Source organism: Rhinatrema bivittatum, chromosome 1, assembly GCF_901001135.1.
Source record: "Rhinatrema bivittatum chromosome 1, aRhiBiv1.1, whole genome shotgun sequence".
NCBI lineage: Eukaryota > Metazoa > Chordata > Amphibia > Gymnophiona > Rhinatrematidae > Rhinatrema > Rhinatrema bivittatum.
This window is the reverse complement of record NC_042615.1, coordinates 1,030,799-1,055,950: the sequence shown is the minus strand read 5'-3', so window position 1 is coordinate 1,055,950 and position 25,152 is coordinate 1,030,799. Positions and strand designations below refer to the sequence as shown.

At 49.1% G+C, this 25,152-nt stretch overlaps 1 protein-coding gene across 1 annotated transcript in view; it reads right to left on the bottom strand.

Moving 5' to 3' along the window:
- PRDM5 (PR/SET domain 5) overlaps positions 1-25,152 on the bottom strand; it is a 370,296-nt gene that overhangs the window by 19,337 nt on the left and 325,807 nt on the right. The window contains exon 14 of the mRNA XM_029601140.1: positions 1,908-2,012. Coding sequence (XP_029457000.1) covers positions 1,908-2,012 — 105 coding nt within the window. The remainder of the gene's footprint in view (positions 1-1,907; positions 2,013-25,152) is intronic.

Sequence of the window (25,152 nt, the reverse complement as noted above, 5' to 3'; positions counted from 1 at the left end):
CCCAACAAGGTACAAACTAACCGAGAATCCAGAAGTATGGCTACTAAATAAAGGCTGTTCCACTGGTACCCAACAAGGTACAAACTAACCGAGAATCCAGAAGTAAGGCTACTAAATAAAGGCTGTAACACTGGTACCCAACAAGGTACAAACTAACCGAGAATCCAGAAGTAAGGCTACTAAATAAAGGCTGTAACACTGGTACCCAACAAGGTACAAACTAACCGAGAATCCAGAAGTATGGCTACTAAATAAAGGCTGCAACACTGGTACCCAACAAGGTACAAACTAACCGAGAATCCAGAAGTAAGGCTACTAAATAAAGGCTGCTACACTGGTACCCAACAAGGTACAAACTAACCGAGAATTCAGAAGTATGGCTACTAAATAAAGGCTGTAACACTGGTACCCAACAAGGTACAAACTAACCGAGAATCCAGAAGTAAGGTTACTAAATAAAGGCTGTAACACTGGTACCCAACAAGGTACAAACTAACCGAGAATCCAGAAGTATGGCTACTAAATAAAGGCTGCTACACTGGTACCCAACAAGGTACAAACTAACCGAGAATTCAGAAGTATGGCTACTAAATAAAGGCTGTAACACTGGTACCCAACAAGGTACAAACTAACTGAGAATTCAGAAGTATGGCTACTAAATAAAGGCTGTAACACTGGTACCCAACAAGGTACAAACTAACCGAGAATCCAGAAGTAAGGTTACTAAATAAAGGCTGCAACACTGGTACCCAGCAAGGTACAAACTTAGGCCTAGATTCACAAAGCCGCCATGTGTTATTGCAGGAGGGGCCCCACAGCTCTCCGGCACAGTCTTTTGTCTCATGGGCCACAAGAATGTGCCCAGTGGCCTTTTACATGATGACGGCCCCAGCCTCATGGGACCCTCCTTTGCCTAAAATGGCCGCTGGCCCAAAAAATAAAAAAATAGTGGCAAAACGGGGACATGGAGCGGGGATCAGGGCTGACTCCCATCTCAACCTGGGCCCACCACCGGAGGTGGCCCCGATTCCCCCCAAACCGTAAAAATAAAACATGTACCCATGTGGTGATGGCCCCGGCGCCCGCCCCCCCCCCCCCCCCCAATTCCATCAAATAAAATAGAGGCTCTACCCTGGCCCCCCTTCCCATTCCCAGCCCTGCAATTGAAATATAACATCCCAACACCCTCCCACACCCCTCCAAGTCAAAGGTCAAGCCCCCCTCCCCCACACCACGGACACCAGTTTTTGAAAGATTTCAGACGTTCTACTCTAATTTCCCTGGACTGTGACAAACTCTACAGTGTAGACCTCGACTTTAGTTTCGTAAGTCTCCTATTGGGCTCCCATTTGCTGATCCCAGGGCTGCAGCAGAGCCACTCACTGCTTCTGCAGGCTCCGAAGATGACCCCCTCCACCCCCCGGAAAGGGGGAGGGGGCAGTTACATATTTAGGAATAAAATATTTGGGTTTCAATACCATGGAGAGGCACGGGCGACTCTGCTATTTTTGATGTCAATGATCCATTGATACCCAACCAGTCTGCACTGCGTTCCAGCAGCTTTAGTAGCACACGAGGCCTTGGATAAACTCCTGTCTCTTCCACCGGGAGCTATAAGAACGCAGCAGTATACTTGCCCCAGCTAACCTTCAGCCATTAATCTGTCAAAAGCTCAATATTAACACAGGGCCTGTATTAAGCATTCATACCGCTGGGCACTAAATCAGTACAAATATTTCTCAAGGGGCCTCAGGACAGTAAGAGCTAATGTGAGCCATGATGCTGCTGGCAATAACTGAAAAATCTTATCTGAAATATGACCAGTGACCAGCCAAGAGCAGCGCGAAACACTGCTGAGGCTGCCTGGACAACATCCCCCAATGGTGGGAAAAGAAGTGGCCACTCACATCACACTGGAACGGCTTTTCTCCCGTGTGGGTCCTCATGTGTTCGTCCAGGCCTCGCTTCTGGCTGAAGGCCTTGTTGCACTCGGAGCACTGGTACGGCTTTTCCTGCACACAAAGGCAAGAGCAAGTGAAAGTGAGACAACGCAGAGAGTTAAGCATGAGTTCACGTCCCTCCTCCTGCCCGAGGAACAGCACGAGAGAGCGAGGGAAAGCCGGAGAGTTAGCATGAGTTCACGTCCCTCCTCCAGCCCGAGGAACAGCACGAGAGAGCGAGGGAAAGCCGGAGAGTTAGCATGAGTTCACGTCCCTCCTCCTGCCCGAGGAACAGCACGAGAGAGCGAGGGAAAGCCGGAGAGTTAGCATGAGTTCACGTCCCTCCTCCTGCCCGAGGAACAGCAAGAGAGAGCGAGGGAAAGCCGGAGAGTTAGCATGAGTTCACGTCCCTCCTCCAGCCCGAGGAACAGCACGAGAGAGCGAGGGAAAGCCGGAGAGTTAGCATGAGTTCACGTCCCTCCTCCTGCCCGAGGAACAGCAAGAGAGAGCGAGGGAAAGCCGGAGAGTTAGCATGAGTTCACATCCCTCCTCCAGCCCGAGGAACAGCACGAGAGAGCGAGGGAAAGCCGGAGAGTTAGCATGAGTTCACGTCCCTCCTCCTGCCCGAGGAACAGCAAGAGAGAGCGAGGGAAAGCCGGGGAGTTAGCATGAGTTCACGTCCCTCCTCCTGCCCGAGGAACAGCAAGAGAGAGCGAGGGAAAGCCGGAGAGTTAGCATGAGTTCACATCCCTCCTCCTGCCCGAGGAACAGCAAGAGAGAGCGAGGGAAAGCCGGGGAGTTAGCATGAGTTCACGTCCCTCCTCCTGCCCGAGGAACAGCAAGAGAGAGCGAGGGAAAGCCGGAGAGTTAACATGAGTTCACGTCCCTCCTCCTGCCCGAGGAACAGCAAGAGAGAGCGAGGGAAAGCCAGAGAGTTAGCATGAGTTCACGTCCCTCCCTCCTGCCCGAGGAACAGCACGAGGGAGCGAGGGAAAGCCGGAGAGTTAGCATGAGTTCACGTCCCTCCTCCTGCCCGAGGAACAGCAAGAGAGAGCGAGGGAAAGCCGGAGAGTTAGCATGAGTTCACGTCCCTCCTCCTGCCCGAGGAACAGCACGAGAGAGCGAGGGAAAGCCGGAGAGTTAGCATGAGTTCACGTCCCTCCCTCCTGCCCGAGGAACAGCAAGAGAGAGCGAGGGAAAGCCGGAGAGTTAGCATGAGTTCACGTCCCTCCTCCTGCCCGAGGAACAGCACGAGAGAGCGAGGGAAAGCCGGAGAGTTAGCATGAGTTCACGTCCCTCCTCCTGCCCGAGGAACAGCAAGAGAGAGCGAGGGAAAGCCGGAGAGTTAGCATGAGTTCACGTCCCTCCTCCTGCCCGAGGAACAGCACGAGGGAGCGAGGGAAAGCCGGGGAGTTAGCATGAGTTCACATCCCTCCCTCCTGCCCGAGGAACAGCAAGAGAGAGCGAGGGAAAGCCGGAGAGTTAGCATGAGTTCACGTCCCTCCCTCCTGCCCGAGGAACAGCAAGAGAGAGTGAGGGAAAGCCGGGGAGTTAGCATGAGTTCACGTCCCTCCCTCCTGCCCGAGGAACAGCAAGAGAGAGCGAGGGAAAGCCGGAGAGTTAGCATGAGTTCACGTTCCTCCTCCTGCCCGAGGAACAGCACGAGGGAGCGAGGGAAAGCCGGAGAGTTAGCATGAGTTCACGTCCCTCCCTCCTGCCCGAGGAACAGCACGAGAGAGCGAGGGAAAGCCGGAGAGTTAGCATGAGTTCACGTCCCTCCTGCAGCCCGAGGAATGGCAAGAGAGAGCGAGGGAAAGCCGGAGAGTTAGCATGAGTTCACGTCCCTCCCTCCTGCCCGAGGAACAGCAAGAGAGAGCGAGGGAAAGCCAGAGAGTTAGCATGAGTTCACGTCCCTCCTCCTGCCCGAGGAACAGCAAGAGAGAGCGAGGGAAAGCCAGAGAGTTAGCATGAGTTCAGGTCCCTCCCTCCTGCCCGAGGAACAGCAAGAGAGAGCGAGGGAAAGCCGGAGAGTTAGCATGAGTTCACGTCCCTCCCTCCTGCCCGAGGAACAGCAAGAGAGAGCGAGGGAAAGCCGGAGAGTTAGCATGAGTTCACGTCCCTCCTGCAGCCCGAGGAATGGCAAGAGAGAGCGAGGGAAAGCCGGAGAGTTAGCATGAGTTCACGTCCCTCCCTCCTGCCCGAGGAACAGCAAGAGAGAGCGAGGGAAAGCCAGAGAGTTAGCATGAGTTCACGTCCCTCCTCCTGCCCGAGGAACAGCAAGAGAGAGCGAGGGAAAGCCAGAGAGTTAGCATGAGTTCACGTCCCTCCCTCCTGCCCGAGGAACAGCACGAGAGAGCGAGGGAAAGCCGGAGAGTTAGCATGAGTTCACGTCCCTCCCTCCTGCCCGAGGAATGGCAAGAGAGAGCGAGGGAAAGCCGGAGAGTTAGCATGAGTTCACGTCCCTCCTCCTGCCCGAGGAACAGCAAGAGAGAGCGAGGGAAAGCCGGAGAGTTACCATGAGTTCACGTCCCTCCCTCCTGCCCGAGGAACAGCAAGAGAGAGCGAGGGAAAGCCGGAGAGTTAGCATGAGTTCACGTCCCTCCCTCCTGCCCGAGGAACAGCACGAGAGAGCGAGGGAAAGCCGGAGAGTTAGCATGAGTTCACGTCCCTCCCTCCTGCCCGAGGAACAGCACGAGAGAGCGAGGGAAAGCCGGAGAGTTAGCATGAGTTCACGTCCCTCCCTCCTGCCCGAGGAACAGCACGAGAGAGCGAGGGAAAGCCGGAGAGTTAGCATGAGTTCACGTCCCTCCCTCCTGCCCGAGGAACAGCACGAGAGAGCGAGGGAAAGCCGGAGAGTTAGCATGAGTTCACGTCCCTCCCTCCTGCCCGAGGAACAGCAAGAGAGAGCGAGGGAAAGCCGGAGAGTTAGCATGAGTTCACGTCCCTCCCTCCTGCCCGAGGAACAGCACGAGAGAGCGAGGGAAAGCCGGAGAGTTAGCATGAGTTCACGTCCCTCCCTCCTGCCCGAGGAACAGCACGAGAGAGCGAGGGAAAGCCGGAGAGTTAGCATGAGTTCACGTCCCTCCTCCTGCCCGAGGAACAGCACGAGAGAGCGAGGGAAAGCCGGAGAGTTAGCATGAGTTCACGTCCCTCCTCCTGCCCGAGGAACAGCAAGAGAGAGCGAGGGAAAGCCGGAGAGTTAGCATGAGTTCACGTCCCTCCTCCTGCCCGAGGAACAGCAAGAGAGAGCGAGGGAAAGCCAGAGAGTTAGCATGAGTTCACGTCCCTCCCTCCTGCCCGAGGAACAGCACGAGAGAGCGAGGGAAAGCCAGAGAGTTAGCATGAGTTCACGTCCCTCCTCCAGCCCGAGGAACAGCACGAGAGAGCGAGGGAAAGCCGGAGAGTTAGCATGAGTTCACGTCCCTCCCTCCTGCCCGAGGAACAGCAAGAGAGAGCGAGGGAAAGCCGGAGAGTTAGCATGAGTTCACGTCCCTCCTCCTGCCCGAGGAACAGCACGAGAGAGCGAGGGAAAGCCGGAGAGTTAGCATGAGTTCACGTCCCTCCTCCTGCCCGAGGAACAGCAAGAGAGAGCGAGGGAAAGCCGGAGAGTTAGCATGAGTTCACGTCCCTCCTCCTGCCCGAGGAATGGCAAGAGAGAGCGAGGGAAAGCCAGAGAGTTAGCATGAGTTCACGTCCCTCCTCCTGCCCGAGGAACAGCAAGAGAGAGCGAGGGAAAGCCAGAGAGTTAGCATGAGTTCACGTCCCTCCCTCCTGCCCGAGGAACAGCACGAGAGAGCGAGGGAAAGCCGGGGAGTTAGCATGAGTTCACGTCCCTCCTCCTGCCCGAGGAACAGCACGAGAGAGCGAGGGAAAGCCGGAGAGTTAGCATGAGTTCACATCCCTCCCTCCTGCCCGAGGAACAGCAAGAGAGAGCGAGGGAAAGCCAGAGAGTTAGCATGAGTTCACGTCCCTCCCTCCTGCCCGAGGAACAGCACGAGAGAGCGAGGGAAAGCCGGAGAGTTAGCATGAGTTCACGTCCCTCCCTCCTGCCCGAGGAACAGCAAGAGAGAGCGAGGGAAAGCCGGAGAGTTAGCATGAGTTCACGTCCCTCCTCCTGCCCGAGGAATGGCAAGAGAGAGCGAGGGAAAGCCAGAGAGTTAGCATGAGTTCACGTCCCTCCCTCCTGCCCGAGGAACAGCAAGAGAGAGCGAGGGAAAGCCGGAGAGTTAGCATGAGTTCACGTCCCTCCTCCTGCCCGAGGAATGGCAAGAGAGAGCGAGGGAAAGCCGGAGAGTTAGCATGAGTTCACGTCCCTCGTCCTGCCCGAGGAACAGCAAGAGAGAGCGAGGGAAAGCCGGAGAGTTAGCATGAGTTCACGTCCCTCCTCCTGCCCGAGGAACAGCAAGAGAGAGCGAGGGAAAGCCGGAGAGTTAGCATGAGTTCACGTCCCTCCTCCTGCCCGAGGAACAGCAAGAGAGAGCGAGGGAAAGCCGGAGAGTTAGCATGAGTTCACATCCCTCCTCCTGCCCGAGGAACAGCACGAGAGAGCGAGGGAAAGCCGGAGAGTTAGCATGAGTTCACGTCCCTCCTCCAGCCCGAGGAACAGCACGAGGGAGCGAGGGAAAGCCGGAGAGTTAGCATGAGTTCACGTCCCTCCTCCTGCCCGAGGAACAGCAAGAGAGAGCGAGGGAAAGCCGGAGAGTTAGCATGAGTTCACGTCCCTCCTCCTGCCCGAGGAACAGCAAGAGAGAGCGAGGGAAAGCCGGGGAGTTAGCATGAGTTCACGTCCCTCCTCCTGCCCGAGGAATGGCAAGAGAGAGCGAGGGAAAGCCAGAGAGTTAGCATGAGTTCACGTCCCTCCTCCTGCCTGAGGAACAGCACGAGAGAGCGAGGGAAAGCCGGGGAGAATGCATCCATGCACTATCCCGCATTCATAGCAAGTTATAAGCCATCTGTTTTGAGCATTGTGAGAGCTCGGGCATGTCTAAATTCCTTACAGGAGATAAAATAAAGAGGAAAGGCTTTTATGTAGGATCTTCCTGCTGCACTTTGTCCACCACCATCCGAGCAAGCTGAAAGTAAAAAGGCAGCCATGTGCCGCACCATAACAGGTCATCGGAGAGGAAATGAGTTTTAAACCCATCTGAACAGTCTCCAGTCCTGCAGACAAGCCCCCGAGGGACTGCAGGATGTGTACACGTCCCAGGATGTTTAATTCACACCCAGCTGTACCTGTAACACAGCATCAGGAGCTTGGTACAGAGCCTGAGATTAAGAATGTCATCCTTGTAGTGGGATCTCTCTCATGCTTCTGGCTTGGACTCGGGAGGGTCACAAGCAGTGCATGCTTGGCAGAGTCGGCTTTTGGGGTGTGCAACCTGTGCCGTGCTCCCCTCCCTCCCATGTCTGCAGGCAGGAGGAAGGATCAGGCTGCAGTGAGGAGGAGGGGAGGAGAGAAAACGGTGGTGGTGGTGGTGGGAGGGGGGTGTTCCTGGGCAGGAAAGGAGAGAGAGAGAGAGGAGGATGCTGGGCATTGTGGAGAAAGGGAAAGAAGGTAAGGCAGAGAGGATGGGCAGTGGGGAGCGTGGTGTTAGAGCTTTCACACAGGGTGCCGGTCAGCCTAGACCTGGCCATGATGCCCGGATTCTGTGCTGGCACTGCCCATGTGGTTACACCTTCAGACAAACTCTTTTGCATCTCTCTTTACAGCTGACAGAGGACTGCAGCCCACTTACAAAAAACGTGTAAAAAGATTGATTGGACGCTCCAGTAGATTTTATGCACACAACAGAAATGCATCGTGGGTCAAGTTCAGAGCAAAATCAGGGCACTGCACACGTGCATTATTCAAATGGCTCAGCTGCTGCCAGGAAGAGACGGCATAATGCTTGTGTGTGATTTACGTATTAAGTGGCAGACAGTTATTCTGCAGGAAAACATTTACATAAAGTGCTTGGGCCTATTATCGGAGGCTTCAGAATGCAGCTCACGTATCCTCCACTAATCATCTTACTCAATAACACATTGAAAAGCTCTGCTCAGGGATTATTGGGTTTTAATGAGTCCATGCTGGAAAGGCACCAAGAACAAGCTTTTATGAGCGCCACGTGTCACCCTGAAGACATTTAAATACAGTCCTAAGTAATGCAGCAGGCAGGCACTCAGGTTAGCACAGTAATTAGGCTGAAAGTCAGCTCTGCTTCCAGATTCAGAAGGGGCTCACCTCCTCTCTGAAAACTCCCCCATACTCAGCCAGGATCCTGGAGTGTCCTCATGATTCCCCCCACCATGTCATCAGTTACAGCTGAATGCAAACACACCTCGTCCTTTCCTGACCACCTTCAGTGGACCTTTTCTGTGGTAAATCCAGGCTGTTGGTTAAGCATGCCGTTCAGCCCCTTTGCGTGTTTATTAACTTACGTACAAGGAGACTATTTAGTAGCACAGCTGCACCGCAACACCACCAGGACCCTTTCATTCCTGCAGTCACATCTATCAGACATTTCCATGGCCACACGCTAAACCCTGACTCGGAACATTCCTGCAAACGACCGTGCGTATATACAAAGGAGCCGGGAGGGAGCAGTCTGACCGCCCAGAGAGTAGGCATGTGCAGGCCCCAAAATTCAGTTTTTGGAGGGTTCTACATCCGAAAATAATGTCATTTAATAGTTATTTTGTTTTGGTGTCTTTACTGAAATGAAATAAACATTTAAATCCCCCCAAACTGAAAAAAACTCAAACACACAAAAAACCCCCCCAAAAATGAAATGCAGCCTGCCCCGCTGACATGCCCTGGGGCCTGCCCCGCTTCCAAAATGCCGGGGCTTGGAACCAACCCTACCCCCACTTACCCCACCCCTGGCATCGGCAGAGAAGGCTGCCCACTCGCCTCCTGCCCCGTCTGTGTCCTCCTCAGAATGGTGAGAAATGCACAGGATGGCCCACGATGGGAGGTGAGAAGCCATGAACACCAACCGGGGCAGGAATCTTTGGGTGTTCGTGAAAAAAGGGGCTAGCCAGGTGGCTCTGGGTGGGCTCACTCCCTGGGTTGTTTGAGGCAGGGGGTGGGAGGTAGTGGGGAAAAGGAGTTGTGGTGAAATTGTCAGACTGTGGCTGATCAGGTTAATGGAATTAGGATCCCAGCCCTGGTCCCGACTGAGCTAAAACAGCAGGAGGAAACTGCTGGGTCAAAAAAAAACCCAGAAAGGAAAAAAGGCCAAGCGACGCTGGAAGTGGTGAGGGAGAAACATAACCAGCAGAAGAGGACCGGTGATAATGCCTTTGGTGCAGGTCGCTGGCGAGGTTGTTACCTCCTACAGAAATGGCGCAGGAGATGAGACTTCAGGACAGAAATCTGTACACTCACTGGAGGAGAGGAGAGACGGTGGATAGGAGACACATTCGGATACCTCAAAAGTATAAGTCAGGCAGAAGCAACCAAGCTTTTTCAGAGGAACGAATGAGGCTCAGCAGCAACCTCAAAAAATCTCTCTTCATGGTGGACCCTCCATGTGTGTGAAGAAGAAATCTGCGTTATTGGAAGAGGAAACACTCTGAGGATTGTGAATGCACACCGGCTCCCAGTCCCCGCACTGCTGCTCGTCCCTGATAGGGCTTGCTAAAGCTGCTGTGCTACATTTCACTGCCATGCTAACAGCGGTGTGGTACAGCAAGGCTCACTTAATCCACAGGAGCAGTCCTGGATCCTGAGGATTGTGAATACACACTGGCTCACAGTCCCCGCACTGCTGCTCGTCCCTGATAGGGCTTGCTAAATCTGCTGCGCTACATTTCACCGCCATGCTAACAGCGGTGAGGCACAGCAAGGCTCAGTTCATCCACGGGAGCAGTCCTGGATCCTGAGGATTGTGAATGCACACTGGCTCACAGTCCCCGCAATGCTGCTCGTCCCTGATAGGGCTTGCTAAAACTGCTGTGCTACATTTCACCGCCATGCTAACATCAGTGTGGCACAGCAAGGCTCAGGTTCATCCACGGGAGCAGTCCTGGATCCTGAGGATTGTGAATGCACACTGGCTCACAGTCCCTGATAGGACTTGCTAAACCTGCTGTGCTACATTTCACCGCCATGCTAACAGCGGTGTGGTACAGCAAGGCTCAGTTCATCCACGGAAGCAGTCCTGGATCCTGAGGATTGTGAATGCACACTGGCTCACAGTCCCTGATAGGACTTGCTAAACCTGCTGTGCTACATTTCACCGCCATGCTAACAGCGGTGTGGTACAGCAAGGCTCAGTTCATCCACGGAAGCAGTCCTGGATCCTGAGGATTGTGAATGCACACTGGCTCACAGTCCCCACACTGCTGCTCGTCCCTGATAGGGCTTGCTAACAGCAGTGTGGTACAGCAAGGCTCAGTTCATCCACGGAAGCAGTCCTGGATCCTGAGGATTGTGAATGCACACTGGCTCACAGTCCCCACACTGCTGCTCGTCCCTGATAGGGCTTGCTAAATCTGATGTGCTACATTTCATCGCCATTCTAACAGCGGTGTGGCACAGCAAGGCTCACTTCATCCACAGGAGCAGTCCTGGATCCTGAGGATTGTGAATACACACTGGCTCACAGTCCCCACACTGCTGCTCGTCCCTGATAGGGCTTGCTAAATCTGCTGTGCTACATTTCACCGCCATGCTAACAGCGGTGTGGCACAGCAAGGCTCACTTCATCCACAGGAGCAGTCCTGGATCCTGAGGATTGTGAATACACACTGGCTCACAGTCCCCACACTGCTGCTCGTCCCTGATAGGGCTTGCTAAACCTGCTGTGCTACATTTTACCGCCATGCTAACAGCGGTGTGGTACAGCAAGGCTCAGTTCATCCACGGGAGCAGTCCTGGATCCTGAGGATTGTGAATGCACACTGGCTCACAGTCCCCACACTGTTGCTCGTCCCTGATAGGACTTGCTAAACCTGCTGTGCTACATTTCACCGCCATGCTAACAGCGGTGTGGTACAGCAAGGCTCAGTTCATCCACGGGAGCAGTCCTGGATCCTGAGGATTGTGAATGCACACTGGCTCACAGTCCCCGCACTGCTGCTCGTCCCTGATAGGGCTTGCTAAAACTGCTGTGCTACATTTCACCGCCATGCTAACAGCGGTGTGGCACAGCAAGGCTCAGTTCATCCATGGGAGCAGTCCTGGATCCTGAGGATTGTGAATGCACACTGGCTCACAGTCCCCGCAATGCTGCTCGTCCCTGATAGGGCTTGCTAACAGCGGTGTGGCACAGCAAGGCTCAGTTCATCCACGGGAGCAGTCCTGGATCCTGAGGATTGTGAATGCACACTGGCTCACAGTCCCCGCACTGCTGCTCGTCCCTGATAGGACTTGCTAAACCTGCTGTGCTACATTTCACCGCCATGCTAACAGCGGTGTGGTACAGCAAGGCTCAGTTCATCCACGGGAGCAGTCCTGGATCCTGAGGATTGTGAATGCACACTGGCTCACAGTCCCCGCACTGCTGCTCGTCCCTGATAGGGCTTGCTAAAACTGCTGTGCTACATTTCACCGCCATGCTAACAGCGGTGTGGTACAGCAAGGCTCACTTCATCCACAGGAGCAGTCCTGGATCCTGAGGATTGTGAATGCACACTGGCTCACAGTCCCCGCACTGCTGCTCGTCCCTGATAGGGCTTGCTAAAACTGCTGTGCTACATTTCACCGCCATGCTAACAGCGGTGTGGCACAGCAAGGCTCAGTTCATCCACGGGAGCAGTCCTGGATCCTGAGGATTGTGAATGCACACTGGCTCCCAGTCCCCGCACTGCTGCTCGTCCCTGATAGGGCTTGCTAAAACTGCTGTGCTACATTTCACCGCCATGCTAACATCAGTGTGGCACAGCAAGGCTCAGTTCATCCACGGGAGCAGTCCTGGATCCTGAGGATTGTGAATGCACACTGGCTCCCAGTCCCCGCACTGCTGCTCGTCCCTGATAGGGCTTGCTAAAACTGCTGTGCTACATTTCACCGCCATGCTAACAGCGGTGTGGCACAGCAAGGCTCAGTTCATCCACGGGAGCAGTCCTGGATCCTGAGGATTGTGAATGCACACTGGCTCACAGTCCCCACACTGCTGCTCGTCCCTGATAGGGCTTGCTAACAGCGGTGTGGTACAGCAAGGCTCAGTTCATCCACGGGAGCAGTCCTGGATCCTGAGGATTGTGAATGCACACTGGCTCACAGTCCTTGATAGGACTTACTAAACCTGCTGTGCTACATTTCACCGCCATGCTAACAGCAGTGTGGTACAGCAAGGCTCAGTTCATCCACGGGAGCAGTCCTGGATCCTGAGGATTGTGAATGCACACTGGCTCACAGTCCTTGATAGGACTTGCTAAACCTGCTGTGCTACATTTCACCGCCATGCTAACAGCGGTGTGGCACAGCAAGGCTCAGTTCATCCACGGGAGCAGTCCTGGATCCTGAGGATTGTGAATGCACACTGGCTCACAGTCCCTGATAGGACTTGCTAAACCTGCTGTGCTACATTTCACCGCCATGCTAACAGCGGTATGGCACAGCAAGGCTCAGTTCATCCGCGGGAGCAGTCCTGGATCCTCTTTCTGCTAATTTGTTAAGGATCTCTGCTGCTTTCCTCGAATGTCAGGTCATTTGATGAAGTATCTGAATTTGGCACTTCTAGAATCATTGTCGCCATGAATTCTTCTTACTGTCCCCTAAACATATGCAACATTAATGTCCTGAAAGGAGTTAGAGGTACTAGCAGTCCTTTTTAACAATGATGGTTAATCTCTCTCTGGAAGAAGCACAATTGCTTTCAGCACTGACACAAGCCTCCTTACGCTCTTTACTAAAAAAGCCTAACTTTGATCTGGCAGACTTGGCTAATTACTAGCCCATTTCTTCATGACGAAAATCATTGAGTTAGTGGTCTTAAAACAGTGGACTTAGTGGAAAAATATGAGATCCTTAACCAGTACCAATTTGGGGTCTGACGTGCGTTAACTACTGAGGTCTTATTATCTCTATTCGATTCCATGAAAAGGCGACTAGAGAATGGCCATGATTTTTTTCCTTTATGCTCATCATCTCCTTGGCTTTGACACAGTGGATCATAAAATCCTTCAATATCATTTAAGAGAAATAGGTACCTCTGGCACAGTGTTTAATTGGTTTCAGTCTTATCTATCTGCCAGAAGGTAAAGAGCATAGATTGGCCAAGTCAACTCCGATTGGTATCCTATGCAGACTGGTGTTCCACAGGGCCCTTTCGCACTATTTAATATTTATTTAGCAACAATTGCCAGCTCCTGGCTGGCCTCTGTGATGATTTCCGTGTATACGCTGATATACAATTGGCGTCTTCATGGGCCGTCACAGCCTCATTAATTTCCATCTGTTTGACATCCATCAAATGTTTGCTTACACGTAAGAAACTAGCCCTCAATCTGTCAAAAGCAGGTGGTTCTGGTGATACAGCACAAATTATAGTACCATTATCCATCAAGATGGACAGTACTAAACTACAGATTGCTTCACGGCAAGAAGTCTTGGGATCATAATGGATTCCAAATTATCCCTTGACTCACAGATAAAGGCCCTAGTTAAAGCTGGGTTCTATAAATTACGTTTATTACTTGGTCTGAGGCCTCTAATGAAATTAGCAAATTTTCGTTCTGAAATGCAATCCTTTTTTGCTGTCCTCTTTAGTTTATTGTAATTTGATTTACTGAGGTTTACCTGCCTCCACGATGAAAGAGATGCAACTACTGCAAAATGCGGCGGCACAGGGCACAATAAGAGAGATCACATCTCACCCATTTTATTTCAGCTCCACTGGCACAAATACAAACTTGTATTCCTGGTACATAAATTGTTAGTTATTAATTTGCTTCCATGGGTAAATGCCATGTTATGAATTTATAATCCATCTCGATCACTCTGCTCTTTACAGAGGGCTCTCTTGGATGTGCTAGGCTTGGCGAGGATGGTGGAAACAAGTGAAGGGGCGTTCTTGGTGGCAGCTTCTGCATTCTGCAATTTACTGCCTCAGGAGTTAAGGATGGTTGAATGTGTTAAAGCCTTTAAATCCCATCTGAAAGCCTGTTTGTTTAAACAGGCTTTTCCTGATTATGAACAATATGAAGCATAGCTGATGCTGGATAGTTAGTTCCCTGATTTATTCTATTTGATTTTTAAGTTTTGTTTTTAGGTAGATGTTGGGTTGGCCACTAGATGGCCCTAGGTCTCTGCTTAGAATCTACATCTCTGTGAGCTTTCTATCCTTTTCAGACCCTCCCCCATCTGGAGGGCTGGGATTGGTTGCCTGATCCTATTTAGTGAAAACATTTAGTATTTGGTGTGGTCATTTTTAGTTAGTCGCAGAACATTGAGGATGTAGTTTTCTTACTCTCTGGTGAGGCCTCCCAGCTTCATCAGGAACTTTGGCTTTCAGCAGAGTTCTTACTGTGCACTCCCTGCCAGTGGATCTCCTTCATATTTTTTGCAGTGAGATAGATTTTTCCTGGATTTCCTTTGGGAACTCCTGTGAAGGGGCTGAAAACCCGTAAGCCTCACTCTACTCCCTAGGTGAGGCAAGCACCAGTGACAGAACCCACAGCATGAGATTTTGATCACCAAAATGTATCCAGATTTTTTCCAGAAGGGACGGCTGCTTAAACCTTGCACCCTTTAGAGAAAGCTTCTCCAGACACAAAGGACAAGGATTGAAGACCTGTGAGCCTTAATCTACTCCCTAGATGGGGCAAGTACCAGTGACAGCGAAGCAGTAGTCACCGAGAGATTTTTACAGAATATGGACCAAGCAAATATTCAAATATTGTTTGTAGGGAGCTTTTTTGACCTAAACTTCCCCATAAGTGTTCCAGGGCTGGGATAGCCTGGTTCCCACTTCCTAGAGACTTTTTCTGCTTGAGAAGTCACTAACACCAATACCAAGAAGTAAGGATCAAGATCTTGGAGACCCTCCTAGGGTCTTCATCCCATGGGATCAGGACAGGCTGGGTGATCGTGAATAATCTGGACTCAGGACTTTACGTGTTTGAGGGGACTTCTCCAACAGGATTCCCATTTGGCCCACTGGGAAATCTTTGTCCATTTTAAAATCACCATGGGAAGCTTTACCCAGATAAATGAGATAAAGGACATCTACCCAGAAGAGAAAAAAACACCTTTGTATATCAGTCAGCTGTAACTTCACATTTATGGAAAAATGGACTTAAATTAAATGTTTGCTGATTCTTTAACAAATTAAACACCCAGTGCCTTGTCCTGCCTGGTTTGTCCCAGAATCTCACCCCCAAACCTGCACACATGCTAGAGAAGTGGAGAACTTCCAAGAATGGAATAAGGTAGCAATCACTGCAGAAGAATATCCACGCTTCAACAAGCGAGCCCTCTCAAAGGTCAAACCTTGAATGACAACACATTCTCCGGGCTCCAGACTCTCCCTGCTGAGAAACTTTGCTCTTATGTTGTCTTTTCCTGTGATGTGAGAGGCCGAGATCATCTGAAGATGTCCTTCCACCCATTCCATAAGTTGGTCTATTTCCTGCGACACTTGATGCCTTTTAGTTCCTCCCTGGCGATTGCTGTAGGCCACCGTTGTTGCGTTGTCCGACATCAAGCAGACCGTACGATCCAGTAGTCTGAGGCTGAACTGCAAGCATGCCAACCTGACCACCTGGTTTCCAGGCAATTGATGTTCCAGAAAGCCTCTTCGGCCAGCCAACATCCCTGGGCTGTCAGTTCCTGACAGTGAGTTTCCCAACTCTAGAGACTTGCATCTGTCGTGAGCATCAACCAGTTTAGGGAGGACAAGGAAATTCCCTTTCTCAAGATAAGCCTCCTGCAACCACCACTGGAGGTGAGAGCAGATTTCCATCGGCAAGTGGAGCCGAACCGAATAGTCCTGAGACTGTGGGTTCCAAAGAGACAGCAGTTAGCGTTGAAGAGGATCCATATGTGCCCTCACCCATGGTACCACTTACAGGGTTGCTGCCATCAAGCCAAGCACCTGTAGCTAGGACCACTCTGTCAGGTGTATAGAGTTTACCAACTGACGCACCTGAAACATCAATTTCTGAATGCGAACTTCCGGCAGGAAAACTTTGCCCAGCCTAGTGTTGAAGTGAACTCCCAGATACTCTAATGACTGAGAAGGCCGGAGACTGCTCTTGGCCAGGTTCACCACACAACCTGCAGCAAGGAAATTATCTTGTTGGGCACCAGACTGCTCTCTGCCAAAGATTTGGCTTGAATCAGCCAGTCGTCCAAGTATGGGTGTACCATCTCCATTCCGCCACCATGGCCATTATAACCTTGGAAAGAATTCTGGAGGCGGTGGCCAGACCAAAAGGCAACACCCAAAACTGATAATGGTGACCCAGCACGGCAAAAGCATAGAAAAAGTTGGTGCCCCAAACAGATGGGAATATGAAGGTAAGCCTCAGACAGATCCAGGGAGGTCAGAATCCCCCCCCCCCCCCCCGATTGTATGGCCATTATCACAGATCGTAAGGTTTCCATGTGAAAATGAGTCACCCACGGATGACAGTTAAAACTCTTGAGGTCCAGGATGGGACGAAAGAACCTTCCTTCTTGGGTACAACAAAATAAATAGAATAACACCCCATAATTTCCTGAGACATAGGCATGGAAACTACACCCTCAGTCGGAGGAGCACCTCAGAAGTGTGGACTCCACTGCCTGCTTCTTCTGTGGGGAGTGGCAAGGAGACACCATGAACACATCCCAAGGAATGCTGCGAAACTCCAGCGCATATCCTTCCCATATCACTTCCAGGACCCACTGATCTGATGTGATCTCAACCCACCTCTGATAAAAGAGAAATGGGCATCCCCCTATCTCCTCCTCCCAAAGGTAGGTCATCAAACCTTTATTGGGAAGCTTGGGATGGGCTGCCACCTGAACCTGATCCTCTCTTGGACTATTGGGGATGAAAGGACTGAGACCTATCAAAAGGCCAAGTCTTCTGAAAAGTCGGATTTCTGTAGGGACGAAAACCCTTGTAACCTCTGAGACAATCCCTCATAGTAAAGAGGCACTGCAATTTCTTCTTATCCTCCGGTAACTGGGGAACTGAAGATTTGCCCCACTTACTGGCCAGCTTTTCCAACAGAGCCGACGCACCGCGCACACTGATGTTCTGTAGTGGGTAGAAAGCATGCACAAGCACGCAAAAATGCTGTCATGTCCTACCATGCAGTGTGCCAAGAAAAGCCTACTACGGGGCCTGGCCCACCAGTTCTCCTAACCCCAACAGGAACAGGAACGACATTGGGACAGTGCGCCCATGGAGACAGAAGGAAAGCCTTAAAAGCCCCTAATTGTCTCTGTAGGCAAAAGTTCTTTTTTCGAAAATGTACTGGAGCTCAGCGCTTACCGGCTGAGCACTGAAACGGTCTCCAGCTGCGGGAGGGAGAAGGCATCTGCCGTCACTGACATACTCGGCCTTCTGCACCTTCTACCTTTCAGCTGTACAAGCAGCTAATTCCACGCAGAGAACCAGCTATGGACCAAGGCATTCCTGTGAGGGACCACTTGGGGAGGGACCTTTAGGTATCACCGCAGGAGAGCGGGGCTTTTGTTTTCTCCATATAAAATTCTCCTTTCAAAATTCACAGCAGTCCCCATAGGGAGATGCACGTCCACCATCTGCTGGAGATGGAGAATACTGGCAGGCTGGGGTCACTGCAGGAGTATATAATGTGACATCAGCTTGCTCCGTCTCCATCTGCTGGCAGGGGAGCATAAACCCACTTGTCCTGAGTCCATCTGTCTACACGCTAGGAAAAAATAAGTTTGTGTGCCCTTGGGATCTAAACCCCTCAATTACGGGTTATGTTGCTAATGAAACCCACCTAGAGCCCCAGTATTGGTGGAATATAAATACAAATAAATAAATAATACTGTCAGAGAACAGCAGCAGCACTCTATCTCTGAGTGCGAGGATTGTGAGCCAACATGCCTTCACAATCCCCGAGGTGGTCCCCCTTCCAAGACGACAGATTTAGCCCTGCACAGGAGGAGGGGGCCACCGTGTGACTGCGAACGTGTGCAGAGCCTAAGTCCCTGTGCTCAGAATCAGAGCGCTGCCAGTTTTACCCAAAAGTAGACAGGTTCATGCCATCCCACGCAGCTCTGCTGCCTCGGCAGAAACGAAGTGAATGAGTAAGAGGAGGGGTGTAACACTGCCAAATATTACTTTGCCTAGGGTGGCATAAATTGCCAGTGACCTAGCGGGAAAGGTCCCCTCATACACAGCATTCGCTGGCTAAATGCGGGTTTTACTTTCGTACATCATGAGTGAGGGATGAGGACTCTATAACTTACTAGCAGAAAAGCACACGTCAGTTACGGGAACTCCTCCCTTCTCCATGAGATCAAAGCTTTGTCAGAATGGACAATTCTTAGAGAAAGGAGGTTTCAAAAGATCACATTTTTCATTCTTAAGGTCTAGGTTTTTGCTCAGAGAACTTTTTATAAGTACAATAACGCACTCCTGGATGTGCATTAAAAGATTTCAACACTGCAAATATGGAAGGACCAGTGCCCATGTTATAGTCCTTCAACACAGCCCGCATACGTCACCGCCTACTTATCGGGAAGACATTCTTTTCCAACATGGCTTCTGTGATATTCCTCAGCTGCATAAATAATCAAAGGAGGGAAATATTCCACCCGCCGGCATACTTTTCATGTGGCAAAACAAAAGATTTAGGCTGGCTTGGGGAGGAAGGAGAGATATGGGACTGTCCTGCAGAGATTTACTCAACTGCATAACGAGTTTGCTCACCTCTGAATTTCCAAGCACACAGGGAACAACATTATTAAGAAACTGAGTTCATGGCTTTTCACCAGATACTCCCCATTGTCACCAGTCGCTTCTCCAGAGCGCTTACAATCCCAGTTTCAGGCCACACCATCACTTTACACTGTCAGCCTCACGAACCCTGACCCCCAGCTGCTTGCTCTATCATTACATGAAACGCTGCGATAAGCCTGGAATGCAATTTTCTGCTAACTTCACAGTTTTAAAAAGCACCTGGAATCTCCAAGAGGAAAGCAATGCACAGAAACAGCGGAAACTGTACAAGCTCATGGAAACGCACATGCTGTACTGTAGATGTTGTCTCTTCCCGCCCATCAGAGTGTGTCTGTATACACAGTGGCTTACAAAAGTAATCAACATCCCCCTCCCCCCCTGGTTTATTGCTAACGAGTGTGCTCTTAAAGTAAATTTTCAAAGCCTCAATTCATTCTCTCTCTGCATTTTTTGTAAAATAAAATTAAAAACTGAAAAATCCTGCTTGCATAAGTATTCAACCCCTGTGCTATGGAAGCTCCAAGTTTACAAAGATGAAAGATATTGCTCTAACAATTGGCTTACAATTAGCCTCTACCTGTGAATCATTAAAGGTCAGCTTTTCTGGATAAAAGACCCTCTGATTCCAGTACCATTGGTCAGACTGTGAGACTGAAGGAAACCTGTGAAAATGAAGACCAAAGAGCATTTTAAGGAAATTAATGATAAAGCTACAGACATGCACAAGACAGGAAAAGGCTGCAAAATAATATCCAAGTGCTTGGATATCTCAGTGAGCACTGTTGGATCAGTTGTGAGGAAATGGACACTGCTTTATAGCACCCAGGCACTGCCTAAACAAGGCCGTCCCTCAAAACTCAGCATCTGAACAAGGAGGGGACTTGTGAGGGAAGCCACAGAGAGCACAATCGCTATGAAGGAGCTACAGAGTTCAGTGGCTGAGACTGGAGTGGAGGTGCAGCAGTCAACCACATCAAGAGCTCTGCATACAACTGGCCTGCATGGGAGGGTGACTAGGAAGAAGCCATTACTGAAAAAAGCACACATCAAAGCACATCTGGAGTTTGCCAGAAAGCACCAGTGACCCAGCTAAAATGTGGATAAGGGTTTCTGGTCAGAAAAATGGAGCTTTCTGGCCAAAATTCAAAATGCTATGTGCGGCACAAACCTAACACTGCCCATTCCTGAACAAACCCCATCCCAACAGTAAAGTATGGGGGTGGCAGCAGCAGGATGCTGTGGGGATGCTTTTCCTCCGCAGGGACTGGGCATCTTGTTAAAACTGAAGGGTGGGTGGATGATGCAACATACAGGAAGATACTGCAAGACACCCTGCGTCAGTCTGCTAAAAAACTAAAACTTGGGAGAAAGTTCACCTTTCGGCAAGACGATGATTCCAAGCACAAGGCCAAAGCAACACAGGAATGGATGACCAACAAAAAGGAGAACGTTCTACAATGGCCAAGTCAAAGTCAGGATCTCAATCCAATCGAGAATCTGAGGCACTATTTGAAAATTGCAGTCCATAAGCATCATCCAACCGACGTGAACAACCTGGAGCAAATCTGCCAGTAAGAATGGGCAAATCATTCCCAGTGTGCAAAGCTGGGAGAAACCCAACAGACTGAAAGCTGTTATTGCAGCAAAAGGCATGTATGTTGTAAAATGACCACATAGGTGGTCATGGGCCGATGTGCGCGTGTAAATGTACCCAAGCGTGCCGGTCTGAAAGTTACCATCACTGTCTGGAACAATCCACACACATCTGCTGACTTTTTAGGGAGTCAAATACTTTTGCAAGGCACTGTGTGAGCATATGTATATGTTTCCTTACATTCATCTATGGATAATGGTTCTATAATTTACAAAGTGGTCAGTAAGTGTTTTTGTTAATCTTAGAATTCATGTTTACACGATATAGTGAGTTATAAATAAGTAATTAGAACCTAGAACATGTGGTAGACGTGATTGACAAACTGAAGAGTAGTAAATCACCTGGACCGGATGGTATACACCCCAGAGTTCTGAAGGAACTAAAAAATGAAATTTCAGACCTATTAGTAAAAATTTGTAACTTATCATTAAAATCATCCATTGTACCTGAAGACGAGGATAGCTAATGTAACCCCAATATTTAAAAAGGGCTCCAGGGGCGATCCGGGAAACTACAGACCGGTTAGCCTGACTTCAGTGCCAGGAAAACTAGTGGAAAGTGTTCTAAACATCAAAATCACAGAACATATAGAAAGACATGGTTTAATGGAACAAAGTCAGCATGGCTTTACCCAAGGCAAGTCTTGCCTCACAAATCTGCTTCACTTTTTTGAAGGAGTTAATAAACATGTGGATAAAGGTGAACCGGTAGATGTAATATACTTGGATTTTCAGAAGGCGTTTGACAAAGTTCCTCATGAGAGGCTTCTAGAAAAAGTAAAAAGTCATGGGATAGGTGGCGATGTCCTTTCGTGGATTGCAAACTGGCTAAAAGACAGGAAACAGAGAGTAGGATTAAATGGACAATTTTCTCAGTGGAAGGGAGTGGACAGTGGAGTGCCTCAGGGATCTGTATTGGGACCCTTACTTTTCAATATATTTATAAATGATCTGGAAATAAATACGAGTGAGGTAATCAAATTTGCAGATGATACAAAATTATTCAGAGTAGTTAAATCACAAGCAGACTGTGATACATTACAGGAGGACCTTGTGAGACTGGAAAATTGGGCATCCAAATGGCAGATGAAATTTAATGTGGACAAGTGCAAGGTGATGCATATAGGGAAAAATAACCATTGCTTAGTTACACAATGTTAGGTTCCATATTAGGAGCTACCACCCAGGAAAAAGATTTAGGCATCATAGTGGATAACACATTGAAATCGTCGGCTCAGTGTGCTGCGGCAGTCAAAAAAGCAAACAGAATTTATTTATTTATTTAAAGGCTTTTATATACCGGAGTTCATGCACTTGTGCATACCACTTCGGTTTACACAGAACAAGGAACAGAAAATTACATCAAACAGATTGAACAATTAAACAAATATACAATTACATCCAACAATTGGGTATAAATAACATGGCTAACTTAGTAGGAACTTAGAGTTTGAGGTAAAGGAGAGAAATAGTACCAAGTGGTAACAGAACAATGTTAATGGCTAAATAATAAATATAAATAGTAAATACAAATTCTTATAATAAATACAGGTGTTTACAGATTACAGTCTTCATGAAAAGTTTACGTCTACAGAATAGGGTTAAGTAAATAAGAACTGGCGGTTATTTCTATAGGAGTGAAGACTTCAAAAACTGAGGTTACATCTGGATTATTGTGAATTATTAGAAAGGGAATGATGAATAAAACGGAAAATGTCATAATGCCTCTGTATCGCTCCATAGTGAGACCACACCTTAAATACTGTGTACAATTCTGGTCGCCGCATCTCAAAAAAGATATAATTGCGATGGAGAAGGTACAGAGAAGGGCTACCAAAATGATAAAGGGGATGGAACAGCTCCCCTATGAGGAAAGACTAAAATGGTTAGGAATTTTCAGCTTGGAGAAGAGACGGCTGAAGGGGGATATGATAGAGGTGTTTAAAATCATGAGAGGTCTAGAACGGGTAGATGTGAATCGGTTATTTACTCTTTAGGATAATAGAAGGACTAGGAGGCACTCCATGAAGTTAGCATGGGGCACATTTAAAACTAATCGGAGAAAGTTCTTTTTCACTCAACGCACGATTAAACTCTGGAATTTGTTACCAGAGGATGTGGTTAGTGCAGTTAGTATAGCTGTGTTTAAAAAAGGATTGGATAAGTTCTTGGAGGAGAAGTCCATTACCTGCTATTAATTAAGTTGACTTAGAAAATAGCCACTGCTACTATTAGCAATGGTAACATGGAATAGACTTAGTTTTTGGGTACTTGTCAGGTTCTTATGGCCTGGATTGGCCTCTGTTGGAAACAGGATGCTGGGCTTGATGGACCCTTGGTCTGACCCAGTATGGCATGTTGTTATGTTCTTAATTAAGGTTTAAAACAGAGCATGTGAATTGTGTGGTAGTATATATGTGTGTTGAGCTCAATGCATGAGTGGTTTAGGTTTATGCAATGATAGAGAAATGTGATGGCAGTTCATTGGGTAGTCTTATTCTGGTTTAAACACAACTATATGTTTAAGGTGCTTACTTTGTATAAAATATGGAATAAAAATAGTTTAGTAACTAATGTTTGTGTAAGATTCAGATAGTATTCTTGATCTCACATATAAAATAATTTTGAGTATCCATTGTTTATTGTAAGGTGAATGCCATTATATTTATGACTTTATAGTTTAATTTTGTTTGGCATTATGGCAAATACCCCAGGTCTTGATATGTTCAATTACTCTAAACTAGAAGCCACGTTGGTTCTGGCAGGAATCAGGTCGTTTGAATCAAATTCACTTGAAGTTCAAGGTGATGTGGACTGGACGTCTATTAGTCGATATCACAAACAAGTTATTAGCGCAGAGTTTCACTCAGGCACATTATGTAAAATATTTCCAACAATCAAGACAGAAGAAAACTTGTCATGATGTTTATATCCGCATACAGAATGAATGAAACATGCATCATTCAGAAAGGATGGAAAGTCAGTTCATAGCTCACTGCTGCTAAGTTTGTACTTGCTATTGTAACTGTGGTATCAGTATTAGTCTCTGCACAAAAAACAGATTTAAAAGTCATGCACAAAACTATGAAGCAGAGTTTTGGTTTTTTTTCCTTTAGCAAAGTATATTGAAATCAAGATGGATTCTCAGTTGGACTACATTTCCCAGACACCATGGCCCTGAGTCACAATGACTCAGCAGAGCTGCAGTAGAAAGGGGTGTGAGACAGACGTGTGCAGAGGAGAGCAGCCAGCTCACCTGGTCCTGACACGGAGGAGGACCTGGATAAAGGGGATGAAGAGAGGGCCTGGGCAGCTCAGCACTAAAGTTAAGCGTAATACCGCAAGGCTCTAGGGGAATTTGTTTATTTAACTGCTGAGACTGTTGTTAAACCAGCAAAGTGACATGACAGAAAAACCCACTGACCTAAGCTGAGCTTGAGTAACCCAGTGGGATTTCTAAGGTTTCACCCCTTCCTTCCTAGTGGGATTGGTAATTTCTGATGTATGCTAATCCTTTACAAAAGGGGAGGAGCAGCCGGTCTGGTGCTCTTCAGATCCCTAGCAGGGCTCTGGAGGCTGGGTCACAGCGGAGTAACTACGCCCTGGGATAATTACTGCCTCGGAGTTGTAAGCAATAGTAAGGACGTTTGGTTTGTGCATTTAATGCAGCTTAACGGGCTCTGGAGGCTGGGTCACAGCGGAGTAACTACGCCCTGGGATAATTACTGCCTCGGAGTTGTAAGCAATAGTAAGGACGTTTGGTTTGTGCAATTAATGCAGCTTAACGGGCTCTGGAGGCTGGGTCACAGCGGAGTAACTACGCCCTGGGATAATTACTGCCTCGGAGTTGTAAGCAATAGTGAGGACGTTTGGTTTGTGCAATTAATGCAGCTTAACGGGCTCTGGAGGCTGGGTCACAGCGGAGTAACTACACCCTGGGATAATTACTGCCTCGGAGTTGTAAGCAATAGTAAGGACGTTTGGTTTGTGCAATTAATGCAGCTTAACGGGCTCTGGAGGCTGGGTCACAGCGGAGTAACTACGCACTGGGATAATTACTGCCTCGGAGTTGTAAGCAATAGTGAGGACGTTTGGTTTGTGCAATTAATGCAGCTTAACGGGCTCTGGAGGCTGGGTCACAGCGGAGTAACTACACCCTGGGATAATTACTGCCTCGGAGTTGTAAGCAATAGTAAGGACGTTTGGTTTGTGCAATTAATGCAGCTTAACGGGCTCTGGAGGCTGGGTCACAGCGGAGTAACTACGCACTGGGATAATTACTGCCTCGGAGTTGTAAGCAATAGTGAGGACGTTTGGTTTGTGCAATTAATGCAGCTTAACGGGCTCTGGAGGCTGGGTCACAGCGGAGTAACTACGCACTGGGATAATTACTGCCTCGGAGTTGTAGGCAATAGTGAGGACGTTTGGTTTGTGCAATTAATGCAGCTTAACGCTGCTGCTGTGAGAACTGAGCTGGTGGCAGATAAACTTCACGGAAGTTGGGACCTTTCCTTCTTGCCCTAGTGACTGAAAGGGGTGGAATGAATTAGAGCACATTACCTGTACGGCTGCGCTGTTAAGGAAAAAAGGTTTGGCCACCCTGCAGAAACTTCTTACCAGCTTTAAAGAATGGGTTAGTGCCTGTAAGGAGCACTAAAGGGGTTGACCTGGTATCCATTACCCTAATGGAAATTAAACAGTAG